Source organism: Anabrus simplex, chromosome 5, assembly GCF_040414725.1.
Source record: "Anabrus simplex isolate iqAnaSimp1 chromosome 5, ASM4041472v1, whole genome shotgun sequence".
Classification (NCBI taxonomy): Eukaryota; Metazoa; Arthropoda; class Insecta; order Orthoptera; family Tettigoniidae; genus Anabrus; species Anabrus simplex.
The window spans coordinates 75,830,213-75,855,806 of NC_090269.1; the positions used below are offsets into that span (position 1 = coordinate 75,830,213).

Genomic DNA, 25,594 nt, shown 5'->3' on the forward strand with positions numbered 1-25,594 from the left:
AAAAGTTTTTAGGATTTCTTTTAAACAAACCCTCTCCCTCTGTATGCACTTCAGCGACTGGTACACGCCCTGCGTCTCATCTCTACCGAAGTACCAAATTTACTGTTACAATAAGGACATCATCAGCCTTTTTACACTCATACCTCAAAGATAAAAATCAGGATCCTGATTGTCATGATAAAAAAAATATAAAAATGAGAATATAAGATTGGAAATGAGTATTATACAATGTGAGAAATTGTTATGAGTACTTAAATAATAATTTACAATTGAAACTTCATTTTAAATGTTTACGAAGGAACCACGCTCCCTGGGGTCTTCCTCATGGTCTCTTACCTGTTAACTTCTCTATTTCAAGATTCTTGTCCTTTTCCTTATCTATTCATTTCTAATTCTATCCTTTCTGGTCTTGCCCTCGATACCTCTTAGGAATTACAACTCCATTGCTTGTATTCTACTTTCCTCTTGTTCTGTTGTAGTCCACGATCTAGCTGCATTGGTTAGTAATCCCCATGACCCAAAATGTTTTGAAATATTTCATCAATTTGATCTTGACCCAGTTTCTCAAAACAACCACACAGACAATCAGGCCCTACATCTATGGCCTTTACAACATTGTTTGTTTTCACACTTACGCATTATTTACCAGCATTTCTCTTCTTGGCCACGTAAATTTTCCATTGGTGTTTCTGCACGTAGCGTTTTCTACAATGACTTACGTGACGAGACATAGAATCATGATCTGTATCACTCATTGTGCTTAATAAATGTAGATTATGCAAAATGCATTAAAGAGTTGTTGAATGGTATCATCAATACACAACACTACATGCACTCAATAAACCTTACTCTAAGAGCTACAAGCCACCAGATTGCATGTTAAACTGTCTTCACAGCAACAGACTGAACTCGACAGATAACCGGCCCCCGGTCCTGGTCGCCAGGCCACCTCGCTCGGTAGAAGTTTGTTGAATGTGTGTGCTGGAATCTCTGCATTTTCTTGGTTACTATGGCCTAACTTTCCTGATTTATCTCTCAGCATTAATGTTCGGGGTTCATTTTTTTAAAGATATTTGCCACAAATTTTGTCATAATCTCACGATTTTTTTTCTGGAAACTCTCTTCTATCCTTTCTAGGGTGTATGAAGGATGTTTTACATTTTGTTTGATGATTTTATGGGTTACTTTCTTAGTTTTAAAAGTTCTAAATTTGATTCTTCCGACTTTTAGGCTTGATGGGTTTATCCAAGCATGGTGTCTTCTCTCGATCGCCTGGCTGCATTCTTCGTTCCACAATTCATGTTTATTCTTGGGATTCAATGGAGCTAACTCTTCTGCTATTGAATTTAATTTGGTGGTCAATTCTTCCAGTGAATTGGTGTTGATAGATCTTTTCCCTGTTTTCTTATAATACACCATTTTTTTAATTAATGTAGTTGGGTCAAATTTTCCCCTATTTTTATTTGGAGGTTTTTTCTTTACAATTGGGATTAATTTTATTTCAATCTTTACAACATAGTTGTCTGACCCTGAATGGACTCCCCTTAGGACTTGGACACTGTGGATTTCTCGATGGTAATATTGATTCATGCAGATGTGTTCTAGCTGTCATTTGCCTTTTCCCAAATCAGGATATTTCCAGCTTTTCAATTTGTGGGGTTTCCTTTTACAGCATGTTGATTTTGAGAGAAGTTTTGGTTTCTAATTTCAATCAATCTTTGACCATTTTTGTTTGTTCGTTTATGTGCTGACCATTTTTGTTTGTTCGTTTATATGCTGGCCATTTTCCAATGATATCTCAGTATCTTCTTTCTTGTCCCAGTTGTTCATTGAAAGTCAAGGAGAATCTGAATGTCTGTTATAGAGATATTAAGAAAACAATTAAGTTCTGAACTTCAAAACTTTGGCATTGCTACATCTTTACATAATGAACATGATACCAATATAAATGGTCCGTTATTGAACATTATAAATTTTCCACCTAACTCATTCCTGGTTGCCAGCGTTTCACCCCCGTGTGCTAAGTTGGGCTCATCAGTTGGTACTTAACACACCCACCAAAACGCATGGCTAGTGCATACCGTGGAGGCCTAGCCAAATATGAGGTGAACACCTGAATCAGCAATGTAACACAATTTTACCACCGAGCAAAATAGCTGCTGTGTGACAAGCAAGTACCACAGAAAATCAAGACGGAACTGCATAAATACCACTCTAGCATCATCATCATGTATAGCCTGGAAACATCCATATTAACAAGAAAAGACAATTTAAAATGCCAAGAAGCAGAAATGAAGTTCCAATTCACCGTGATCCAGAAGACCAGGAAAAGATAAAATCAGTAATGAAACAAAAATCAAGAGGTGGGAAAAGTAGACACTCTTCTACAAAAAATTCACAAAGCAAGATTGAAGTGGTTTCGTCATGTAAAAAGGAGGAATACAAAGAAAATATGAAGTAAAGGGTATGAGTAGTGGAAAACCTACAGAAAAGTACACTGACTTAGCAAATGTCATGGGATAGTCACCTAATAGCGTGTGGGGCCACGTTTGGCCCTGCGAACTGCAGTGAGAAGCCGTGGAAGTGAGTCGACAAGTCCCTGGTAGTCCTTTGGATGCAGCTGACACCAAATTGTTTGCAGAGCGGCCACCAATGCTGGTCTGTTCGTGGGTGCAGGATCCATGGCACAGAGCCTGCGTTCTAGGACATCCCAGATATGCTCGATAGGATTCATATCGAGGCTCCTGGGTGGCCATGGCAGTCGTTGCATCTTCCAGGAACCATTCCCGGGCGACGTGGGAGCGATGTGGCAGTGCGTTATCATTTTGAAACACCGCAGAACCGTCTGGGCGCTGGAAGGCCAAAAATGGGTGGAGATGATCTCCGAGCAGCTCAATATACCGCATACCATTCAAAGTCTCTTCCAGAACAACCGGGGGGCCCATTCCATACCAGGAAAATGCACCCCAGACCATAACAGACACACCAGCACCCTGGACCACACCTTCGAGGCAGGCGGGATCCATCGCTTCATGTGGTCTGTGCCATACACTGTGCCTCCCATCGGCATGGTGCAGTTGAAATCGTGATTCGTCCAACCATATCACGTTACGCCATTTTTCCAGTGTCCATCCCTGGTGACTGGCGACAAATGTGCGTCGTTGTGCCCGATGACGTTGGGTTACCAGTGGCACCCGTGTACGGCGCCGGCTCCCATACCACATAGAACCCATGTTCCTACGTATTGTCCACTGGGAGACGTGTCTAGCACGGCCTGTGTTTAACTGAGCCATGATTTGTTGCACAGTTGCCCGTCTGTCACTATTGATGATCCATCTCAGATATCGGCGGTTACGGTCATCGAGGGTAGCTGGACGGCCGGTCGTTCGTCTGTTGTGGACGGTGACACCCACATTCAACCATTCATGATACACCCTGGACACGGTTGATTGTGTGAAGCCAAATTCCCGCACCACTTCCGAAATCGCACTTCCCATCCGTTGGGCACCATACCCCGTTCAAACGGTGTCAGCTCACGACGACGTTCCATGTTACACCTGACACATGCACAGCCACTGCTCACAAGGTCTCCTATACAACTGCCACTGGCACAGGGGGCGTGTGGTGCGCAGACAACACACCTGCGCATCAGTGCTCCGCTATCCCATGACATTTGCTCAGTCAGTGTAGACTGATTCAGTACACAAGGATTTAGACATGAGAGAACAGATTGGGAGAGAGTTATGAAAGAAGAATGGTTCATGGTTAGAGATGGGGAGGGCTTGTAACACTACACCTAGGCAACTAGAGTCAGTCAACAATAATAATTAGTCCAGTGGGATAAATGGCAACTTAGAACATAACTGTCAACCTGAGGTATGCAATCTAAGCTCAACCAAAGGAGTATCAAGTAAGAATCCTTCCTAGCATTAACCAAGGTGTGATGGCCAGTTCCTTTTTACTCTTCCATTACCAATAGCAACCTATCACTCATCAAAATACTTAACTCGTGTTCAGGATGATGATGATTCTTGTTGTTTAAAGGGGCCTAACATCTAGGTCATTGGAACCTAATGGTACGAAATGAGATGTAATGGAATGACAAATTAAAAGTCCAAAATCCTCCACTGACCAGAATTCAAAACGGGAGGATGAAGAATGAATGGATATGAATTCAAAGCAATCAGTGGATCCGACCTGCAATGCCTCACATTCACAGAAACTGACTTGAAACAATATTATTGCTGACCAAGGGACTGCGTCTATAGCATAATACTGAATCGATGATGCTTTTAGTCTTAAGGAGTCCAAAATCCAAGTCATCGGCCCCTCATAATGGTACTTATCGCTAGGAAAGTAGATCCATGGTATCTGTCATGTTGCGGTACTAATCAAAAGTAGCGTAGACTCGCAGCATTCCACACAGTATGGTACTACTTGCAGGTAATGAAATTTGCACATGGAATATACGTGTTTCGCACATTCCGGCGCCATTTACAGGCAACGCAATCCTATGATGTTCATCACATACGTGTACTAACCACGTAGACCCGCACTATCCCGTGGTGTTCCTCATGTAGTGGATACTAATCACAGGCAAGGCAGAACCATGGTGTCGCTCCTAAAGTGGTACTAATCACAGGTACTGTAGAAGCCGGCAATGCACTCTGTTGCTACTAAACCTATTTGGTACCTAACATAGTGGTACTACACACAAGTAAAAGTGACCCATGGTGTTCCCTGCGTGGTGGTACTAATCACAAGTAGTTTCATGGTTTTAACATAATCATCCCTTGGTTGACCCTTTTAGTCGCCTCTTACGACAGGCAGGGGATACCGTGGGTGTATTCTTCGTCTGCATCCCCCACCCACACGAGATTGTGTGTTTGGTCCGCGAGAGGTATTTTATTTCCCTCAAGTCCACTGGCAAGCTGATTAGGACTCCCCTATCCGCCACCCGGGACGCGCCAAGTGGGAGTATCACGTCTCCCCCTGCTACGCCAGCGTAGTAGGTTCATGGTCGTGTTCAGGAGATTCAATACAAATTACCAAGGACAATCTTGTCACAAAAGATAGCATTAGACCCTACTACAAAATTATTTAAAACACAAGTACAAAAAAATAAAATCAACAAACTAAATAATTTAATTAATGAGTTAAATAAATAGATTAATAAATAAATAAATAAATAAATAAATAAATAAATAAATAAATAAATAAATAAATACAGTAAATAAATAAATGTACAGACTGATAAACAATAATAAAAGCAAATGTCTAAAGTAGATATTATTATTTCCTGGAGGGAGTATATCAATAGCCTAAAATGATAATGCACTTCCTGCACTACAGCAAGAAGCTTAACAAGGACAATATGTTGTATGATAAAAGATATTCCTACAGAAAATCTCTTATCCTCTTCCGTTCCAGTAATAATAAGCTAACTGTGGAGTACTTGCTTATAAAATGTATCATGCCAGGGGAGATAACTCAAGAGCACCAGTGCAGTTTCAGTCTTTGGATCATGACGGCAGAAACCAAACGTCCACTTGGAGTCTATGCTGGTCAGCACGAAAGAGAAATGCTGAACAACAGTACTGCAAAGATAAAAATACACCTGTTTTCAATTTCACAAATTACAATGAAAGCTCATTTTCATGAGCTATAAAGAAAATTATGCCATTAATAAAAGTTCCATGTAAGAAAGGAGCATGTGACAAGGGTTCAGTATGAAGTCTACAAATCTAACAAATATGACCTCACAAATAATAGAAATGTTATCTAATTTGACCTTTTCTAATAATAGATACAAGCATAAGAATAAATTTATATTTGACAACCTCAACATTACAAACAAAAAACACGACACATTCAAGTTATTAACTTACTTTGCAAATTCGCATGGATAAGCAAACTTGGGTACAGACTTGAGAACCTCTTCATCCTTGTATGAATCAGGAAATTTCTGAATAATCCAAGCATCTTTTCCTCCAGGTTGTGGGTTGACTACTTCACAAAAGCACTGGAATATGTGTTTGATTTTTTCCCTGCAAAACAAAGTACCTTATTATTAGAAGCTTTTAACACTCATAAGAATAGGTAAACTCTGTCTGTTTCCTTGATTGAATGGTGAGCATACTGGCCTTCAGTTCAGAGAGCCCTGATTTTTTCCCCAGAAAGTGTATGGTTAATTCCTTTGGCTCGGGAACCAAGTGTTTGTGTTTGTCTTAATATATTTCTCTTTATCTACATCTAACATGCTACACTACCAACCACCACACAAATATGCAGTAGTGAATACATCTCTCCCCAGAAGGATATCAGGAGGGGGCATTCGGAACTAAACCAAAGGCTGGAGTCTGGTATGCTGAAGAAGAATGAAATAATTTTAAGAGTGCACTGTCAACAGTTAAGGAAAAGTATCTGACAGAATATCAGAACAGATAGGAATACTACCACTGTAGAATGGCAAAATGACAAGAAATGTTAAGCAAAACAAGAATTTGTGGAGAACAGGAAACAACATACCGGTACCGATATACATAGGAGGAGGTGACCTAAAGCAAAAGGGATGTATTATCTCATCTCCTGCGAACAAATCATCATTAGCCTTAAGAGAGTATATATACACCGTATATATTTATTAAACGAATCAATGACTTCCCACAATTACAGGTTGCCACTACAAAGTAAAGTACTGTATATCAGGATACAGAAATTTTTATCATATAGAAATATAGCGGTAATAACATTTTTTAATTATGGAGGTCCGAACAAATTAGATCTCTGGATATGTACAGATCCAGGTATGGTGGTGGTAACAGTCTGTCAGATGGATAATGGGCAAAATTCTACAGGACAAGCAAATTAGGAATAGTGAAAATTTCCAAAGAATAGAATGTTCGTCAATAGAAACTTATGATCCTCTGAAATAATTTAACCGTGGAATAAACCTCAAGATAAGAAATCTGCTAGTATTACTTAAGCTCTGCTCTTGTCCTGACAATATATTTATCTCAGAGGAAATTATTACAATTTACATTCATATGGTCTAAATTTAGGCTACAATAACTCCAAGTTTTCTCTATGTTCATTATGTTGCTTAACCCACAAATTCAATATTCTGATCAACTGTACTTATTATGCATCCAGTAAGACACATCCATTTTTCTTCCTGTTTAGTATTTTTGGTGCTGTGCCTGACTATTGTTTTAATGGGAGGGAATCACCTTGGTGCAGGTAAAAGACTCAATCTTTGTCAATTTACTTGTACGTACTTTTAAATGTTATAAGAGACATTCACAAAAGTACAATAAATATGGTTTTCTCGCAGAATATATCAGTAGTGTCCTCAAATTTGTCATGACTTTCCAGTTTGTTATTATAACACTTTGAATAACAAAGAATGGTAATATTTTGACAGGTAAACCCATTTGCCTTTATTAAAATTTTCTCCAGAAGAGCAAGTAGAAATTTTATACCGGTTTATTATGTAACTGCTTTTGTAGACCTATCTCAAAATGCCATCAAATATTGAATTATTATAACAATTACTGTAAATTAGTTTTTTTTTTTTTTTTTTTTTTTGCTAGTGGCTTTCATCGGCAGCAGCTTTAACTCGTTTCTGAGTAATTAACTTCCTACAATAAATTCATTTCTGTCTGTGGATGTACTTTCGAAGGTTGAACAGACCAATTCTAGCATTGAATAAGTGTCCACACAGATTGCACAAAATTGTTGAAGGGCGTGGTTGTGCTGCACGGAGTTTTCGTGCTTCCCTCCTGGCCTCTTTACATCTATCTCGCTGTCCTTCAAACAGATTGACAACAGCAGGGATGGTCTGGCACCAAATTGTATGGTCTTGAGCAAGTGTGTCACAGGTTTGTGGATTGAGACCAGTCATCTTTATAGTGTGCTTAAGCTGGTCCTTGTAGCGCCTCATGGGGGCTCCACAAAGTCTGGTGCCGGAACAAAGTTCACCGTACAGGATTTGGCATGGATATCCAGTATCACTCATCTGACAGACACGGCCAATCCACCAAAGCTGATGACCAATTATGAAGGATTCTATGCTCTTGTCATGTGCTTTCTCAAGAACAGCAATGTTGGTGATATGGTCTTCCCTTCTGAACCTGGGGCCAATGACCTTCCATGTTAGCCCCTTAAAACAACAAACATCATCATCACCACCACCTTTTGAACCTAAGGATGGATGAAAGTTTTTGTTGGTGGAAACAGTCAAGCTTTTCCAAGTCACATTGGTAAAGGGTCCAAGTTTCACAACCATACAGCAATGCTGTAATGACAACAGAGTGGAAAACCATGAGTTTCGTCTTCACGGTCAGGTCTTTATTCATGAACATCCACTGTGATATTCATACAGTGGGTAAAATAAGTATCCATACATGTATAGTTTCAAACGGTACACAAACAGCAATTATCGGTAGGCAATTTATACTAACACTACAGATGCACTACTGTTTGACATACTGTAATTAATTGTGATGTACATTGAGTGTACGCACTATATTCTTTGATTTATAACTGAGTATTGTTTAATGGCACACAAAATTTTTTTTCATACAATGAGATCATAGTCATGTATGGTACGTAAATGTCGCCCATTGACGGCTGAAAACAAATCATTCATCGTGTATCTATTAGTCACTATTAGTGTCCGAAAATAATGGTGTGCAGGAACAGGACGTTGATTTGGTGAGTAGAAGACTATTGTGAAGGAAATAATAGTTCCTTTATAGCAAGAGGGATTTCGTTGTTGAAACATTGCTGAAAAACTGAACTTCTCACATGCTGCTGTCCAGTATGTTAGGAACAAATACAAGTGAACAAGATCTACGGCAAAAGTGCAAAGGTCTGAATGTCCTAGAGCTCTAACAAACCGAGAATCGTTATATGTAGCACAACAAGCATGTAAGAACTCTGGCGTGAGCAACCAAATGCTTGCTGAAGACGTCGCAACAGCAACAGGCAAGGAAGTAACATCTCAAACCGTAAGGAAATACATTCAGAAAGCTGGCTTAAAAGGCAGAGTGGCAAGAAAAGAACCATTCATTAACCAGTGCAATTGGGTGAAAAGACTGGAGTTTGCTCGCGCATATCTCAACAAACCCATGGAATACTGGTAGGAGGTTATATTCACAGATGAGAAGAAGTTCAACCTTTTTGGGTCTGATAATAATAATTTTGTGTGGCTATTTATAGCTGGGTGCAGCTCTTGTAAGGTAGACCCTCCGATGAGGGTGGGCGGCATCTGCCATCTGTAGGTAACTGCGAGTTATTGTGGTGGAGGATAGTGTTATGTGTGGTGTGTGAGTTGCAGGGATGTTGGGAACAGCACAAACACCCAGTCCCCGGGTCATTGGAATTAACCAATGAAGGTTAAAATCCCCGACCCGGCCGGGAATCGAACCCGGGACCCTCTGAACCGAAGGCCAGTACGCTGAGCATTCAGCCAACAAGTCGGACTTTGGATCCGATGGGCGAAAGTATGTGTGGTTTGTTAAGAATGAAACCATACTTTCCAGTGTCGACTTAGTAAATGTAACAAAAAACGTTCCAGTCTGCCAAACACACAACAATTTCAATATAAATTATAACACTATAACCATGCCTGTAAAAAATACACACTATTATACAAAGAACGACATGTTTCATTCTACAACAACATCCCCAGATTCTATCAAATCACTTGAAACATGCGTATGTATGTACAGTATTGTTTACTTGTCAATGATAGACAGTTAGGTGATAAGTGTGGTGTACACCAAATCAAGAATTTGATCCTACAAACATTGTACCAACTGACAATCATGGCAGATGCCACAGATCTTGTTCGTTTGTATTTGTTCCTAACATACTGGACAGCACCATGCAAAAGTTCAGTTTTTCAGCAATGTTTCGGCAACGAAATCCCTCTTCCTATAAAGAAACTATTATTTCCTTCACAACAGTCTTCAACTCACCCGACCAACATCCCATTCCTGCACACTAAATGGTACTGCAAAATCCTATTCAACGGAGACTCCGCAAGGAACCCTCGAAACCGCAATGGCCTACTGAAAAAGAAGGAACCTTCAATGCTGAAATCAGAAATGGAATGAGAATGCATGAGCTATGCTGGTGTGGGAGAACTAGTTTTTGTTGAGAATAATAAGACTGCTACAGCGTATGTGAGCATACTCCGTCATAATTTGCTGGCCAGTGTTGCAAAATTAAATTCTGACGATGCGTTTTGTCACCGGTTGGTGGGACGGAGAACTGAAACTACTGTGTGTTTGGAAATGTAAATTTTAATTTTTTTATTTGTCTGAAGGATTTAAATTTTTTTGCAACTCTGGACTCTACTGGAATTTTGTGTAACTGAAATATGTTTGTAAATTTTTTTTAAATTATGGAAACATCAAGAAACATTGAACTGTATGAACATTTCAACATGCAAAAGTGTTTTGAAGTGATTTTTTTAAATGTAGTTTTTATGTAATCTGTTGTAAAATTTGTAAGGTGATTTATTTTGGAGCATCCTGTACCTGTACCACACGTGCGGTTTCCTATGATGAAATTTTGGTGTTGTAATCGTAATGTTCCAGAACTTGTGCAATTGCAAACGATGTTAAAATTACCATATATGGTAACGAGATTTCCGATTGGCAAAAAGGTCCAGGAATCTAGGGTAAGTTTGATCTTATTGGTTGATTGTAATCGGGCCATTTCCGGCCTTGTGGCCGGCTTCGGAAAATGATGCGTGAGCTCGGCGTCTTTTCCATCCGACCGCCCAAGCGAGCGTTTGCGCTCGAGGGCTGCTGCCCTCGGGAACTCCTGCCTTTCCGAAGTAAGTGTTATTTCAGTGTTTTTGCAATGTTATTCTCAATGTTTTCTGGTTTCGTTTCATTTAGTTTAATTCCTTTTGTGTTTCATTATTTCTTCGCTTAATGTCATTTTAAAGTTTAATGTGATGTGTCCGAGTTTACCCTAGGTTCCAATTGCCGTAGTTTCAAGTCTTTCATCCATTAAATACTTTCGTTTTAAACTATACCTTTAATGTAGCATCACCTTCATTGTTAAAACAAGTTTTATGTTAAGTTACTTAAGTATGTCTTGTTTCCGTGTCGTGGAACTGTATTTTGTAAAACTTTCTTGTCATTTTTAATATAGTTGAGCTAGAGGGTGTTTCTTGTAAATCTTTTCTCCCCCATAACGTCATACGTTTCTATGGACCTCAGTAGGGCTTCCCAGCACGTTCCACATCCTGTCTTAGTTCTCATTTTTAGGCCTGTAAGAGTTCCCTGTATTTGGTTTATATGAATTCTCCGCCACTGCGTCATATCATTATTCATATTATTATGTATTATATTATTTCTATTTCTATGATTATTTTTATTTATGTACGCGCTCTAAGTCGCGCGGTTACATTTGAAAAAAATTAAAATTTACATTTCCAAACACACAGTAGTTTCAGTTCTCCGTCCCACCAACCGGTGACACGTTTGTTTATTAACAAGACAACAATCTAAGCATACTGCTCGTATAACAAAAGAATGGCTGCTGTGTAATGCCTGTGAACAACTTCCAACACTTCCACAGTCCCCAGACCTCAACCCCATAGAAAATGTGGGTATTGTTGGAACAGAGAGTAAAGAAATGGACAAGCTGTTTTCCGATTTCTTTATGCAGTTGAGGATGACTCAAAAATGCCTCGAAACTAGTACTGAATATAATTAGAATGTTGTAATTACATCTATAAACAACATTATTATTGTATTGAACAGGTGGACATTAAAAGTTTATTCATTGTCTTTCCTATCCCATCATCACCATAAGACCTGTCTGTGTCTGTGCGACGTAAAGCTACTAGAAAAAAAAAATTAATTTTGCAGACAGAAAATGATATTTGTTTTGTTGTAAAGACAGCATAATTTCTATCCATAGATGGTTCTTCACACTTCATTAAGAAATATAATTCATGTACAAGGGCATGAAGTATTTGTGTTTTTATTCACATGCAATGTATGAATACTTATTTCACCCACTGAACATACATTCCAGTAACATGTGGAATGCGTTACTTGATATGCTCCAGTAAATGACCATGGCAAGCACTTCTGAAAACATTCAGGGATTTTGATGTTCTAATAACTTCTGGGAGAGAGTTCCAAAATTTAGAGCCAACGATAGTGAATGAATGACTGCATACAGCAGTTCAATGTCAAGGTAGTAAGGGTAGGAGTTGAACAAGAATGTATACTGTGGTTATGATATGATGAAAGTAGATGAAACAAGGGTGCCAAGTATGCTGGTATTGAAGTAGTTAACAGTTTATAAGCTTGCATGATGATACATACTCATATTCCTTTTCTCTTCAAATTTTAGCCACCCTAGCTGATTATGTGTCACGAACTCCGCTGAGCTGCAACACAACCTGCAAAAAAAGTCGGACCACAAGCAGCCCAAGACATCAAGAAGACATGGACAGGAGTAAAGAACTGGATTGAGAAGGCTGCAAAGAAGTGTGAAACCGCAACACTAGTGAAGAAGCAGCACTGGATAATGGACTACACATAGGAACCTTGTGAAGATTTAGTGAAGTGAAATGTCTAGCGAGGGAATTCAGAGTTAAAAAGCAAATCACCTGTGACCAAAATGGGGACAAGAAAACTGATCCCAAAAGCAGTCAAGATGAGAAAGTGCTACTGCAAAATGCTAATAAAGAGGGACTCGGCAAGGAACCCCAGAAACCACAATGGCCTACTGAAAATCCAGGAATCTTCAATCCTGAGATCAGAAATTGAGAAGGCAATCAGACACCAGCGACAAAACAAATCTTCTGGTCTGGATGGAATCAGTACTGAAACACAGAAACACACCTGGGTACAGAAGGGGTAGACTTATTACTAGATCTCTGCAAGAAGGTATGGGAGAAGGTAAGTGGTGCAAGTCAATATTCATTCCTGTTTAGAAGAAAGGAGCTCCCACAGATTACAACAACTACAGGACACTGGTACTGATCCCTCAGGCTAGTAAGGTTATTTTCAACATCGAGAGACTGGAAGCCTTCCTTCAACCACAAGTAGTTGATGAGCAGAGTGGGTTCATGCTGGGCAAGGGCATGAAGGAACAGATCTTGAACATTTGACAGATCATGGAGAAGGCCCATGAGTAAAACATCCTGACATTCTTGTGCTTTGATGACTATAGGAAGGTGTTTGACTCTGTGAAGTGGGAGCTTTTGTGGGACATGCTTCGGAACATGGGCGTTCCAGATCATCTGACATGCCTGATAAGGGCACTCTACACTAATAACACAGTCAAAGAATGGGTCAACAAAATTTTCTCCAGACCGAAGAAGAAATGTATTTTTCCACTTATACTATACAGCATGTACTCTCAGGATATCACGAGGAAGGTCCTGGATGAATGGGAAGGTGGCTTCAGAGTGGGAGGCAAAACGATCAGCAACCTGAGGTTATTTCTTTTACAATTTGCTTTACGTTGCATCAATACAGATTGATCTGCCTTTTTTTTTTTTTGCACTGACGGTCTTATGGTGATGATGGTATAGGGAAGAGCTAGGAGCGGAAAGGAAGCAACCGTGGTCTTAATTAAGGTTACAGCCCCAGCATTTGCCTGGTAAAATGGGGAACCATGAAAAACCATCTTCAGGGTTACCAACAGTGGGGTTCGAAACCACTATCTCTTGAATGTAAGCCGATGTAACCCAAACTGCACGGCCACTTGCTTGGTCAACCTGAGGTAAGCCGATTACATTTTCATCATAATGACAAGTGCCAGGGAGCTGGCAATAATCATGGATCAACTAAGAACGAGCAGGGAGTATGGCAACAAGAGCAAGACAAAAGTCATGTTCGAGGACAGAGTGAACAATAACCTGCCACACGAGTAGGGTAACTGGGTTTGAGGTGGTGGGGAGATTAATCTACCTGGGAACTCTACTCTTGAAAAATAGAGGCTGCTCGGATGAGACGAGATGCTTTGTCCTGGTCCGAGTGGCAAGTCCACCGTATTGTAGATTATAAATAAATCTGACATATGCATTTTGTGCTCATTGAAGCTTCAGTAAGTAATTAAGTAAAGGAAATATAAGTGCCTGGACAAGCTTTATTTTTAATTTAAAAGGAAGGAAATTCTTTAGCTGCTTCAAGGAATGTAGTGATGCATACATCTTTTTACATGTAGTAGCTGTGTATTTAGTCCAACTCAGAGCATCTGTTAGGTCGATGCCAAGGTTCTTTACGGTCAATGAAGTGGGATTAATGACACTGTTTAGTGTTATATTTGGAAAGCTAATGGAATGGATGTTTCTGAGGAGTTTCGGATATCCAATTATACTACTACTGCTGCTGCTGCTGTGACTACTATTTTCATCAAACCAAATCATTGCTCCACTTCCTTGGTAACCGACCAACAATCAGCACACTACAGCCTGACTGACAGGATGACAGAGTGATATATTTTTTATTCTAAGTGGGTCTGGAAATTTCTTATCACAGAGGACACCAGTCATAGCCCACCATTTAAACCTAGGATTGTCAATGAGGTGGGTTTTTTTTTTCTGGCTGAAGTGTCCCGTCCCCAGCAGTTATCGAGACAAGGTATTTAAAAGTAATGGTTTTTGGTAATTCCATACTGTTGATGTTAATAGCATGTCTTTTGTTCAGATCTGTGGTAAGATATGTTTTCTTTAAACTCAGCCACATGCCAAATTCATCGAAGCAGTTCTTCCACATTTGTACATGCAGCTGAAACTGTCGTTGCTCTCAGTGGTCATCAATATATCAGCATACTGTACAGTCAAGAGTACTGATCTCTGGATATCTTCACTAACAGTGTCCATAATTATGATGAAAAGCAGAGAAGGGAGCACCAATCCCTGATGGACTCCAACCAATATTGGGAACTTGTCTGATAAGCCTGCAGCCGATTGACTTGACCTTTGGACCTTGACCCATCATATTATTCTCTCTAGAAGCCATGCTTTTAAGAGTGGACCAAATCACCTCATGAAGCACAGGATCATAAGAATTTTCCAGATTTAGAAAGGCAAGGTGTAAATGCTTTGATTTTTCACAATATTTTCCAACAGCAAATGATCAGCATAAACAACCAGTCATACAAGTACCAATTTACACAAATCCACATAGGTTATTTTTAATGTGGAGAATTTCCTTAACCTTTAATCTGTTTTCAATACACTTTAATATCTTCACAGTATGTGAGAGGAGGCATATTGGGCGATAGGGTATTCGGCTGGACTGCCTTTCTGTTTCCAAATTAAAACCATTGTGCTATATATCCATTTCAGGTAGCAGGTAGGGACCGTTCTCAGACGTAGCCCTACCCAGGGGGTGGGGCCCCTGGCTATGCGGGTCCCAGAACACACTGACCCGGTGTGTAACATCTGGTAAGGGTTCCAGCTCAGGCTTACAAGTGAAGACCTCAATGGCATCTATGGTGGAGAAGGTGGACTTCAGTACGGTGGAGATGGTGGAAGAGGCAGCCCTGGACTCGGGGATAAATAAGAGTATAATCTAAAGAGACCAATGGCTTCGGGCAGATGAGGCTCTTTAGGAGGGCAGATGGTCTATCTATAGAGGAAATGTTGCTCAAATACCATTACTCAGTGGTTTACTTGGCAGAGAAGATAGGCTTTGGTAAGGCGAGTAAAGCAGAAGAAAAAATGCCAGACGGACTGGCTACGAAGGCGCCGTTCAATTTTTCTCGAGTCAGCGGCAGTCTGTTGCAGTTTCGGTGTCTGACACCACGGCTCATGCATATGTGCTGTGGTGAATGATTCCGAAATCATAGCGTGTGACTTCCTGGCAGCTACGATCCACCTTAAACAAAACCACGCCAGTGGCACTTTCTTCAATTAGACATGATATGGGTTTTGGGCTTATGCCACATCAAGGAAACAAGGTGAACCTCTTTATAATTCACAAAGAACTCTGCTCCAGGTCTTCAGAAGAAAATCTCGACTGTTCACGACGAAGTCTTCTACAATAACGAGGGTTTGAATTTAAGAATACTTTACCATTTGAGAACTGTAGCGGTAAGCTCGTTCGTCACCAGGTGGCTCGCTGTATGCTGGCTCAGAACTCCAAGCAGCAGCTGATAACATTAAGCTCTAATGAAGATGTTCTATCACACCGAGTGTGCATGAGAAGTATCAGAGAGGTGGTGGGGGTGATGATTTTTGTTTTAAGAGGAAGTACAACTAGGTAAACATCCTGTCTGAACAAATTTAGTGGAAAAGAAATGTAAAATAAAACAAAAATATTTATTCAACGAAGGAATCCTCCATGCCGTTATTCTTGACTTTCTAGACCGGAGCTGCCATCTCACCATCAGATGGCTCCTCAACCGTAATCACGTAGGCTGAATGGACCTCGATCAAGCCCTCAGATACAGGTAAAAATCCTTAACGTGGCTGGGAATCTAACCCAAGGCCGCCGGGTGAGAGGCAGGCAAGGTACCCCTACACCAAGGGGCCGACAAGCTCTTCCTACTAAGCGACTTCAATGAGTTGGGAAGGATTGTAATCTACTATGGGAAAATGTGATAGGCAAACAAGGACTCTATACTTGCAATGCTAACAGATTGCTGCTTCTTGGTCGACGTACTGAACATGAAGTTTTCATAATTAATACGCAGTTTTGCCTACCTAATTGCTTCAAGACCACATGAATGCACCCTTACTTTGAGCATTGGCACATCCTTGCTTACATAATCACTCAACAAGGGTTTTTCTTTTTTGCTATTTGTTTAACGTTGCACCGACACAGATAGGTCTTATGGCAAGGATGGGATAGGAAAGACAATGAATAAACTTTTAATGTCCACCTATTCAATACAATAATAATGTTGTTTATAGATGTAATTACAACATTCTAATTATATTCAGTACTAGTTTCGATGCATTTTTGCATCATCCTCAGCTGTACAAAGAAATCGGAAAACAGGCAAATTATATAAAACTCATGATAAATATTAAATTGTATGCGATATAAAAACCCTATATTTTTGATGCACAAGTTTTTAACTTGTTCACTGAGGTTTTATTATGTGTCATTTTAATGTAGTTTTCATAGGGTAATGTTTATTCAATGTAATTCTCAGTTCAATAAGGACAAACAATGAAATTTCTAATGATAAAAAGGATAGGAAAGGCCTAGGAATGGGAAGGAAGCGGCCATGGCCTTAAGGTACAGCATTTGCCTGGTGTGAAAATGGAAAACCACGGAAAACCATCTTTAGGGCTGCCGACAGTGGGGTTCGAACCCACTATCTCCCAGATGCAAGCTCACAGCTGCGCGCCCCTAACCGCAAGGCCAACTCTCCCGGTACTCGACAATGTGATAAGGATTTACTTATCACCAGGACAGCTAGAAATGTCGATGATTGCTGGATGGATCACGAGCTACTATACTCTTGATTTAAGATCAGTCTTTACAGTAAACCATCCAGGCATTTTCAAACCCCGTCCAGGCAGCAGTCTGATACATGTACACTTCAGGATAGTCTCACTACCATGAATTTCCACAACATGATCTCTGACATGCTGGCAAATGCTCCAGTCAACACAAAAAAGTAAACAAGCGTAAATGTCAGGGGCAAATAAGAGACACAGCCCTATAGAACAACTGGTGGCAGCAGAAAGCTCAGGAACTGCAAAGTACGTCTGATGCCCGAGACCTGCATAACTTCTACGCAGGAATAAAGGAGTTATATGGCCCAACTCGCTCCTTCTCCAGAGCACTGAAAGCTGCTGATAGTCAAGAAATCCTAGACTGCTGGAAAGAACATTTCTCCACTCTTCTCAATGATATGTCTCTACACCCCAACAACCATAGATGGCTCTCCCACCAACATTCAAGGAATTCAAAGCTGCTCTCAGTAAACTGAAACCTGGCAAGCCTCCTGACCAAGATAGCATTCCTTTAGAATTGATTCAAAGTGGAGGCCTCCCTCTAAAGACCAGACTTCATACGCTAATCATTGTAATATGGAATACCTGGCGACTTAAAAAATGCCACTATCGTTACTCTTTACAAAAAAAGTGATCGCACTGTTTGTGGCAATTATCAGGGTTATATCATTGCTATCTATACCAGGTAAAATTCTTGCTAGAATTTCGCTCAATCATCTGCAGATTATTTCTGAGAGGATCCTACCAAAGTCGAGTGCGGTTTTCAAATGTCCAGAGGCAGAGTATATATAATATTCTGTGCAAGGCAAATCCAGGAAAAATGCGAAGAGCAACAGACTCCTTTATACCTAGTGTTCTATGACCTGGAAAAGGCTTTCGATGCAGTGCCAAGACCAGCTATTTAGACAGTACTGAAACACTTTGGCTGTCAACAGCAGTTTGTAGATCTGGTCAAGGCTCTACATGATAACACGTCTGGACAAATCGTCAAAATATTATCTCTGATCCATTTTCAATCACTCATGGATTGAAACAGGGATGTATGCTTGCTCCAACACTCTTTGCTCTTTATCAAGCTGCCATACTTTATGGAACATCTACAGACACCAAGGTGTAAAGGTCAGATATCGCTTCGATGGGGGACTGTTCAATCTGGCTAGACTTCGCTCCCAAAAGCTTCCTAAGTTTTCCTCTGCTACGGAATTGCAAAATGCAGATGACGTTACCATACCTACCCTCACACCTGATGAGCTACAACAATCCATCAGTTGTTTCAAGAATGATCGTTTTGGTCTCTTCATTAATGTTTTAAAAAACCAGTACTCGCACAGCCTGCACCTGGGTCGAACCTCCCACCTTTCAATATCTCCATTGCAGATACTCTACTGCAGCAGGTCGACCACTTCTTAAATCTAGAAAGTATCCACTCAACAAATGGATAAGAGAATTGGTGCTGACCACTCAGCATTTGGACGTTTATACAGTCGTGCCTTCATGAATAAGGATCTTAAAATGCATACAGAGATCATGGTTTACAATGCTGTTGTCATACCAACACTGTCCGGCTCCATGGCTAAATGGTTAGTGTGCTGGCCTTTGGTCACAGGGGTCCCGGGTTCGACTCCCGGCAGGGTCGGGAATTTTAACCATCATTGGTTAATTTCACTGGCACAGGGGCTGAGTGTATGTGTTGTCTTCATCATCATTTCATCCTCATCACGACGCGCAGGTCGTCTACAGGAGTCAAATCAAAAGACCTGCACCTGGAGAGCCGAACTTGTCCTTGGACACTCCCGCAACTAAACGCCATTTCATTATTTCACGTCGACACTGCTTTATGGTTGTGAAACTTGAACCCTCTACCATCAGGATATAAAAAAAGCTAGAGCACCTGCATCTGCAAAAACTAAGATCCATCTTGAACATCAAATGGGAGGACTGTGTCACCAACCTTGCAGTTTTTGAGAAAGTGAATGCTATAAGCATTGAGGCTACTATCATTGGCCACCGTCTCAGATGGACAGGGCACGTCCGACGCATGAGTGAAACCAGGATTCCTTGTCAACTTTCTGGTGAACTCTGCTCTGGCACAAGACTTTGTGGAGCCTTTTTGAGGCGTTTCATTTTTACAATTTGCTTTACGTCGCACCAATACATTAAGGTCTTATGGTGATGATGGGAGAGGAAAAGGCTACGAGTGGGAAGGAAGGAGCTGTGGCCTTAATTAAGGTACAGCCCCAGCATTTGCCTAGTGTGAAAATGGGAATCCATGGAAAACCATCTTCAGGGCTGCTGACAGTGGGATTCAAACCCACTATCTCCCGAATGCAAGCTGATAGATACGTGCCCCAAAACGCGCGGCTATTTTCTTGGTTTGAGGCGTTTCAAGGATCAGTTACAGCATACTATGAAAAGAGCTGGAATTAACACTCAATCCTGAAATATGCTTGCTGAGAATCGTACACTTTGGTGCCACACTGTTTCTACATCAGTTACAGTGTTTGAAGAGGAATGACGACAAGCATGGAAGCTCCATCAAGCTCAGCCCCACCCTCCCCCAGCTATTCCATATAATTTGTGTGGAAGTATGTTTCACGCCAAGAAACACATTCACCAAGCATTGTGGGTGTGAAAATGTAAACTCCTCAAGAATATGTTTACTTGGATAAGAGTTGCAGCGATGACAACGATATATCCATTCAGCTGGCACCTTTCCATCTTCAATGATTTTGTTGAATTAACCTGCCAACCATTCTGTGGGATCCCAGTATTTAGACTTCCACATTTCCACGAGCAGGTCATTGGTCCAGTTGCTTTCCCGTTTCATCTTGCCCAGGGCTCTCATTACTTCTGCCTATATTAATTGCATAATAGGTCCATGAACTGGTGCTGGCTGCACAATTGGGGAATGTGGAAATTCTCTGTTACTAATTTCCTGAAAGTAATGTCTCCACCGTTCCAATACCCTCTTCCAGTCTGCAAGGAGCTTACTGTTCTCATTACTGATGCCACAGAACTTTTCAATGTAAGTTGTACTTCTGTGCCACCATTTGGCTAGGCAGTAGATGCCTCACTTGCCATCTGGTGTATCAACTTTCCCATACATTTCATTGTGATGAGCTGCTTTGGATGCTGCAACTGCCTTCTTTGCTACATTTCTGGCTTCATAATACACCTTCAGATGTTCTTCTATTCCTGACTCTAGGATTGCTTGATAGATTTTCTTCTTTGCAAGGACTCTCCTTTTTACCTCTTCAGTTCATAACCACACCAAACTGTCTATCTTATGGTACCCACGCTTTGTCATAACAAGGTTTTCTTAAGCAACTCTATGAATATTTATTTTTCTCTAAGACATTTCCTGTAGTTTGAACATCACTAATAGGTTGCTGCTTGTTGTTTTAAGGGGCCTAACATCGAAGGTCATCGGCCCTCACTAATAGGTAGTATGATAACTATGTTAGTTGGCACCGTCTTATTCTTGTTGGACCATTTGTTATAAGTGAAAAGAAAATGCTAAAGGTATAAAAAAGTATTTTTAAAATGTTGTTGAGTCATCAGTCCACAGACTGGTTTGATGCAGCTTTCTAAGCCAACCTGTCCTGTGCTAATCTTTTCATTTCTACGTAACTATTGCATCCTACATCTGATCTAATCTGCTTGTCGTATTCATACCTTGGTCTACCCCTACCGTACTTACCACCTACACTTCCTTCAAAAACCAACTGAACAAGTCCTGGGTGTCTTAAGATGTGTGCTATCATTCTATCTCTTCTTCTTGTCAAATTTAGCCAAATCGATCTCCTCTCACCAATTCGATTCAGTATCTCTTCATTCGTGATTCGATCTATCCATCTCACCTTCAGCATTTTTCTGTAATACGACATTTCAAAAGCTTCGATTCTCTTTCTTTCCGAGCTAGTTATCGTCCATATTTCACTTCCATACAATGCCATGCTCCACATGAAAGTCTTCAAAAACATCTTTCTAATTCCAATATCAATGTTTGAAGTGAGCAAATTTCTTTTCTTAAGAAAGCTCTTCCTTGCTTGTGCTAGTCTGCATTTTATGTCCCCCTTACTTCTGCCATCGTTAGTTATTTTACTACCCAAGTAACAATATTCGTCTACTTCCTTTAAGACTTCATTTCCTAATCTAATATTTCCTGCATCACCTGCCTTCGTTTGACTGCACTCCATTACTTTTGTTTTGGTCTTATTTATTTTCATCTTGTACTCCTTACCTAAGACTTCGTCCATACCATTCAGCATCTTCGAGATCTTCTGTAGTCTGAGATAAAATATCATCGGCAAATCTCAAGGTTTTGATTTCCTCTCCTTGGATTGTGATTCCCTTTCCAAATTCCTCTTTGATTTCCTTTAATGCCTGTTCTATGTAAACATTGAAAAGGAGGGGGGACAAACTGCAGCCCTGCCACACTCCTTTCTGGACTGCTGCTTCTTTTTCAAAGCCCTCAATTCTTATCACTACAGACTGATTTTTATACAGATTGTAGATAATTCTTTGTTCTCGGTATCCGATTCCAATCACATTCAGAATCTTAAATAGCTTGGTCCAATCAACATTATCGAATGCCTTTTCTAGATCTACGAATGCCATGTAAGTGGGCTTGTCCTTCTTGATTTGATCCTCTAAGGTCAGACGTAAAGTCAGGATTGCTTCACGTGTTCCTACATTTCTTCTGAAGCCAAAATGATCTTCTCCCAACTCAGCTTCAACTTGTTTTTCCATTCTTCCGTAAATAATACGTATTCAAGTTTTGCAGGCACGAAATACTAAAATAGTGGTGCAGTAGTTTTCACACCTGTCATCACTGGCTTTCTTGGGAATAGGTATAACAAATTCTGACGAAAATTGGATGGCACTTCTCCTGTCTCATACATCTTACACACTAAATGGAATAACATTGCCATGCTGGTTTCTCCTAAGGCAGTCAGTAATTCAGAGGGAATGTCATCAATTCCAGGTGCCTTGTTCCTATTGAGCTCACTCACAGCTCTGTCAAACTCTGACCTCAAAATTGGTCTCCCATTTCATCAGCATTAACAGCCTCTTCATGTTCCAGAACCAAATTATCTACATCTTTACCTTCATACAACTGTTGGATATGCTCCTGCCATCTTTCTGCTTTGTCTTCTTTCCCCAGAAGTGGCTTTCCATCTGAGCTCTTAATATTCATACACCTAGATTTCCTTTCTCCAAAGGTTTCCTTGATTTTCCTGTATGCAGCATCTACCTTTCCTACAACCATACAACCTTCGACATCCTTGCACTTCTCCTTCAGCCATTCTTCCTTAGCTACCTTGCACTTTCTATCCACTTCATTCTTTAATCACTTGTATTCTTTCCTGCCCTCTTCATTTCTAGCATTCTTGTATTTTTGTCATTCACCAATCAGGTCTAGTATCTCCTGAATTATCCACTGATTCTTAGTTGATCTTTTCTTCTTTCCTAACATTTCTTCAGCAGCCCTACTGACTTCATTTTTCATGACTATCCACTCTTCCTCTATTGTGTTTCCTTCAGCCATTTCATTCAGCCCTTGTGCAACATCTTCCTTGAAACAATCCCTCACACTCTTTTCTTTCAGCTTGTCTAGATCCCACCTTTTTTCATTCATTCCTTTCTTCAACTTCAGATGGCATTTCATGACCAACAGGTTGTGTGGTCAGAATCCACATCTGCTCCTGGGAAAGTTTTGCAATCCAACACCTGGTTTCTGAATTTCTGTCTAATCATAATGAAGTCTATTTGATACCTTCCAGTGTCTCCAGATCTCATCCACGTACACAGCCGTCGTTTGTGGTGTTTGAACCAGGTATTGGCAAGGACAAAATTATGATCAGTGCAGAATTAAACCAGCCGACTTCCTCTTTCGTTCCTTTGTTCCAATCCGAATTCTCCTACTGTATTACCTTCCCTTCCTTGGCCTACCTTTGCATTCCAGTCTCCCATCACAATCAGATTCTCATCACCATTTACATATTGTATTAAATCTTCTACCTCTTCATATATTTTTTCGATTTCCTCATCATCCGCTGAACTAGTAGGCATATAGACCTGCACTATTGTGGTGGACATTGGTTTGGTGTCTATCTTGACGACAATAATTCTTTCACTATGCTGGTCATAGTAGCTTACCCGCCGCCCTATTTTCTTATTCATTATTAAACCAACTCCAGCATTTCCCCTGTTTGATTTTGTGTTGATAATTCAGTAGTCGCCTGACCAAAAATCCTGTTCTTCCTGCCAATGTACTTCGCTTATACCAACTACATCTAACTTTAGTCTATCCATCTCCCTTTTCAGATTCTCTAACCTACCACAACGAATCAAACTTCTAACATTCCACGCTCCGACTCGCAGAATGTCAGCATCCATCTTCCTGATTGCATTATAATATGTAGTTAGTGCAGCGGGAGGTACACCTCAATCCCGCACATTTAAAAGAAGCGCCTTAAGGAACACTATCTACCAGATGAATCTTGAAACTGCTAATGCATAAAGTTGGGACATTGTCCAGAAGATGTCACTACTGAATAACTGAGTAGTATGTTATTTTAAAGTTTCCTTAACTGACTGAATTTCTTTTTGTTTGTTTTGGTGTACCCGGGCTGAGTGGCTCAGACGGTTAAGGCGCTGTCCTTCTAACCCCAACTTGGCAGGTTCGATCCTGGCTCAGTCCGGTGGTATTTGAAGGTGCTCAAATACGACAGCCTCGTGTCGGTAGATTTACTGGCACGTAAAAGAACTCCTGCGGGACTAAATTCCGGCACCTCGGCGTCTCCGAAGACCTTAAAAAGTAGTTAGTGGGACGTAAAACAAATAACATTATTATTATTGTTTTGGTGTACATCAAGAAGTTTGAACTTTTCTCCATAGATGTCTCTACTATAAAAACTGAGGTCATGCACTCTGGCGCAAGACGGAATAATTAACGAAGTTTTGTGGTTATAAGATTTCGCAACTGAATTAATTTTCATTTATTTTGGTACTTCAAGGTTTGCAACACTTCCTTCTCATCCTGCCATTTTTGAGTCTGGCAAATAAGAAATTTTCTGTATTTATTTTTCAGCCAATCAGAGGCTTCTTGTAGCTTTTTATTCTGCCAATAAGAATGAAAGGGTGTGTCCGGATTTCGTCCAGAGCCTTCTCGAACTTTGCACTCGGGTATAAAAGGTGCGGCTTTTTCGAGCTAACTTGTCTTACTGATCGTCGAATTACTGATTGTGTGTGTTAAGACAGGAGACGGGGTGCCTCATTCTTCGGCAGGCAGAACATCAGCCCAGGTAATGGCCACCATTTTTTCTATCTCGGTAGCTACTCCGCAAACTTACCTGAGGGGAAGGTTCTGATCCTTTACTATGTAACCACCTGTTTTCTAAAATGTAAACTTTCTTTTGGCTAATGTAAAATTCCATAAAAGACAAACTGTAAATCGGGGATAGAGAGTGCGTTACCCTCTCGATTTCCCCTTCAATTTATCTTAAGGTGTCTATGATTTTGTAACTGTTTTTCTCCTGTAAATTACCTAGTAACTTGTTCTTCTAGTCACCTCAGTAGTGTGGGAGCCTCTGCATTATCCGGCAACAAGCCCAAGTAGGGTTATAAAAACCTGGTTTTCAAGGAGCGCAAGTGTACGCCTCCATATATTTTGAGTTTGGGCCAGTAATATTAACCTGTCCTTTCTTTTCACGAAGGCCCAGTAGCATGGGTACTAGATACCCCTGTGTAAACCACATGGAATTGTAAATTGTGGGCTGCACCTAGAGAGGCCAGAGATTGTAAAGTTTTATGCAAAGTTACCTTGAGTAAGCTGTAAGGAATTAGGAGTGCAGTCTCCTTTGTTGAATTTGTAGAGCATGTAAGCTCTTTTCTGAGATTTGTGTAAATTTTGAATGGTGTCTTTCGAAGACCGTAAATTGTTACTGTTGGAGCCAAGTGCTCATGAACACTGTGTATTGGGAGATACCTAACTAAACGTAACATTTGCGAATTGTAAATTTGGAGCTTGAAGCTCAAAACTGGTAAATTCCCTATTTTGGAGTTTTCTATTCTTGTATCAAAATTGCTTTGTACCTGACCTTTTTTTTTCACCTAGTGAAGAATTTT

The 25,594-nt window shown here is 40.4% G+C and overlaps 1 protein-coding gene across 3 annotated transcripts in view; it reads right to left on the reverse strand.

Annotated features, from left to right (window-relative positions):
• Window positions 1-25,594, reverse strand: part of LOC136873760 (DENN domain-containing protein 1A) — a 257,596-nt gene that overhangs the window by 227,929 nt on the left and 4,073 nt on the right. For all 3 annotated transcript variants that reach the window (XM_067146947.2, XM_067146948.2, XM_067146946.2), the window contains exons 2-3: window positions 5,889-6,047; window positions 5,460-5,597 (exon numbers count right to left, since the gene is read on the reverse strand). In XM_067146947.2, coding sequence (XP_067003048.2) covers window positions 5,460-5,597; window positions 5,889-6,047 — 297 coding nt within the window. The remainder of the gene's footprint in view (window positions 1-5,459; window positions 5,598-5,888; window positions 6,048-25,594) is intronic.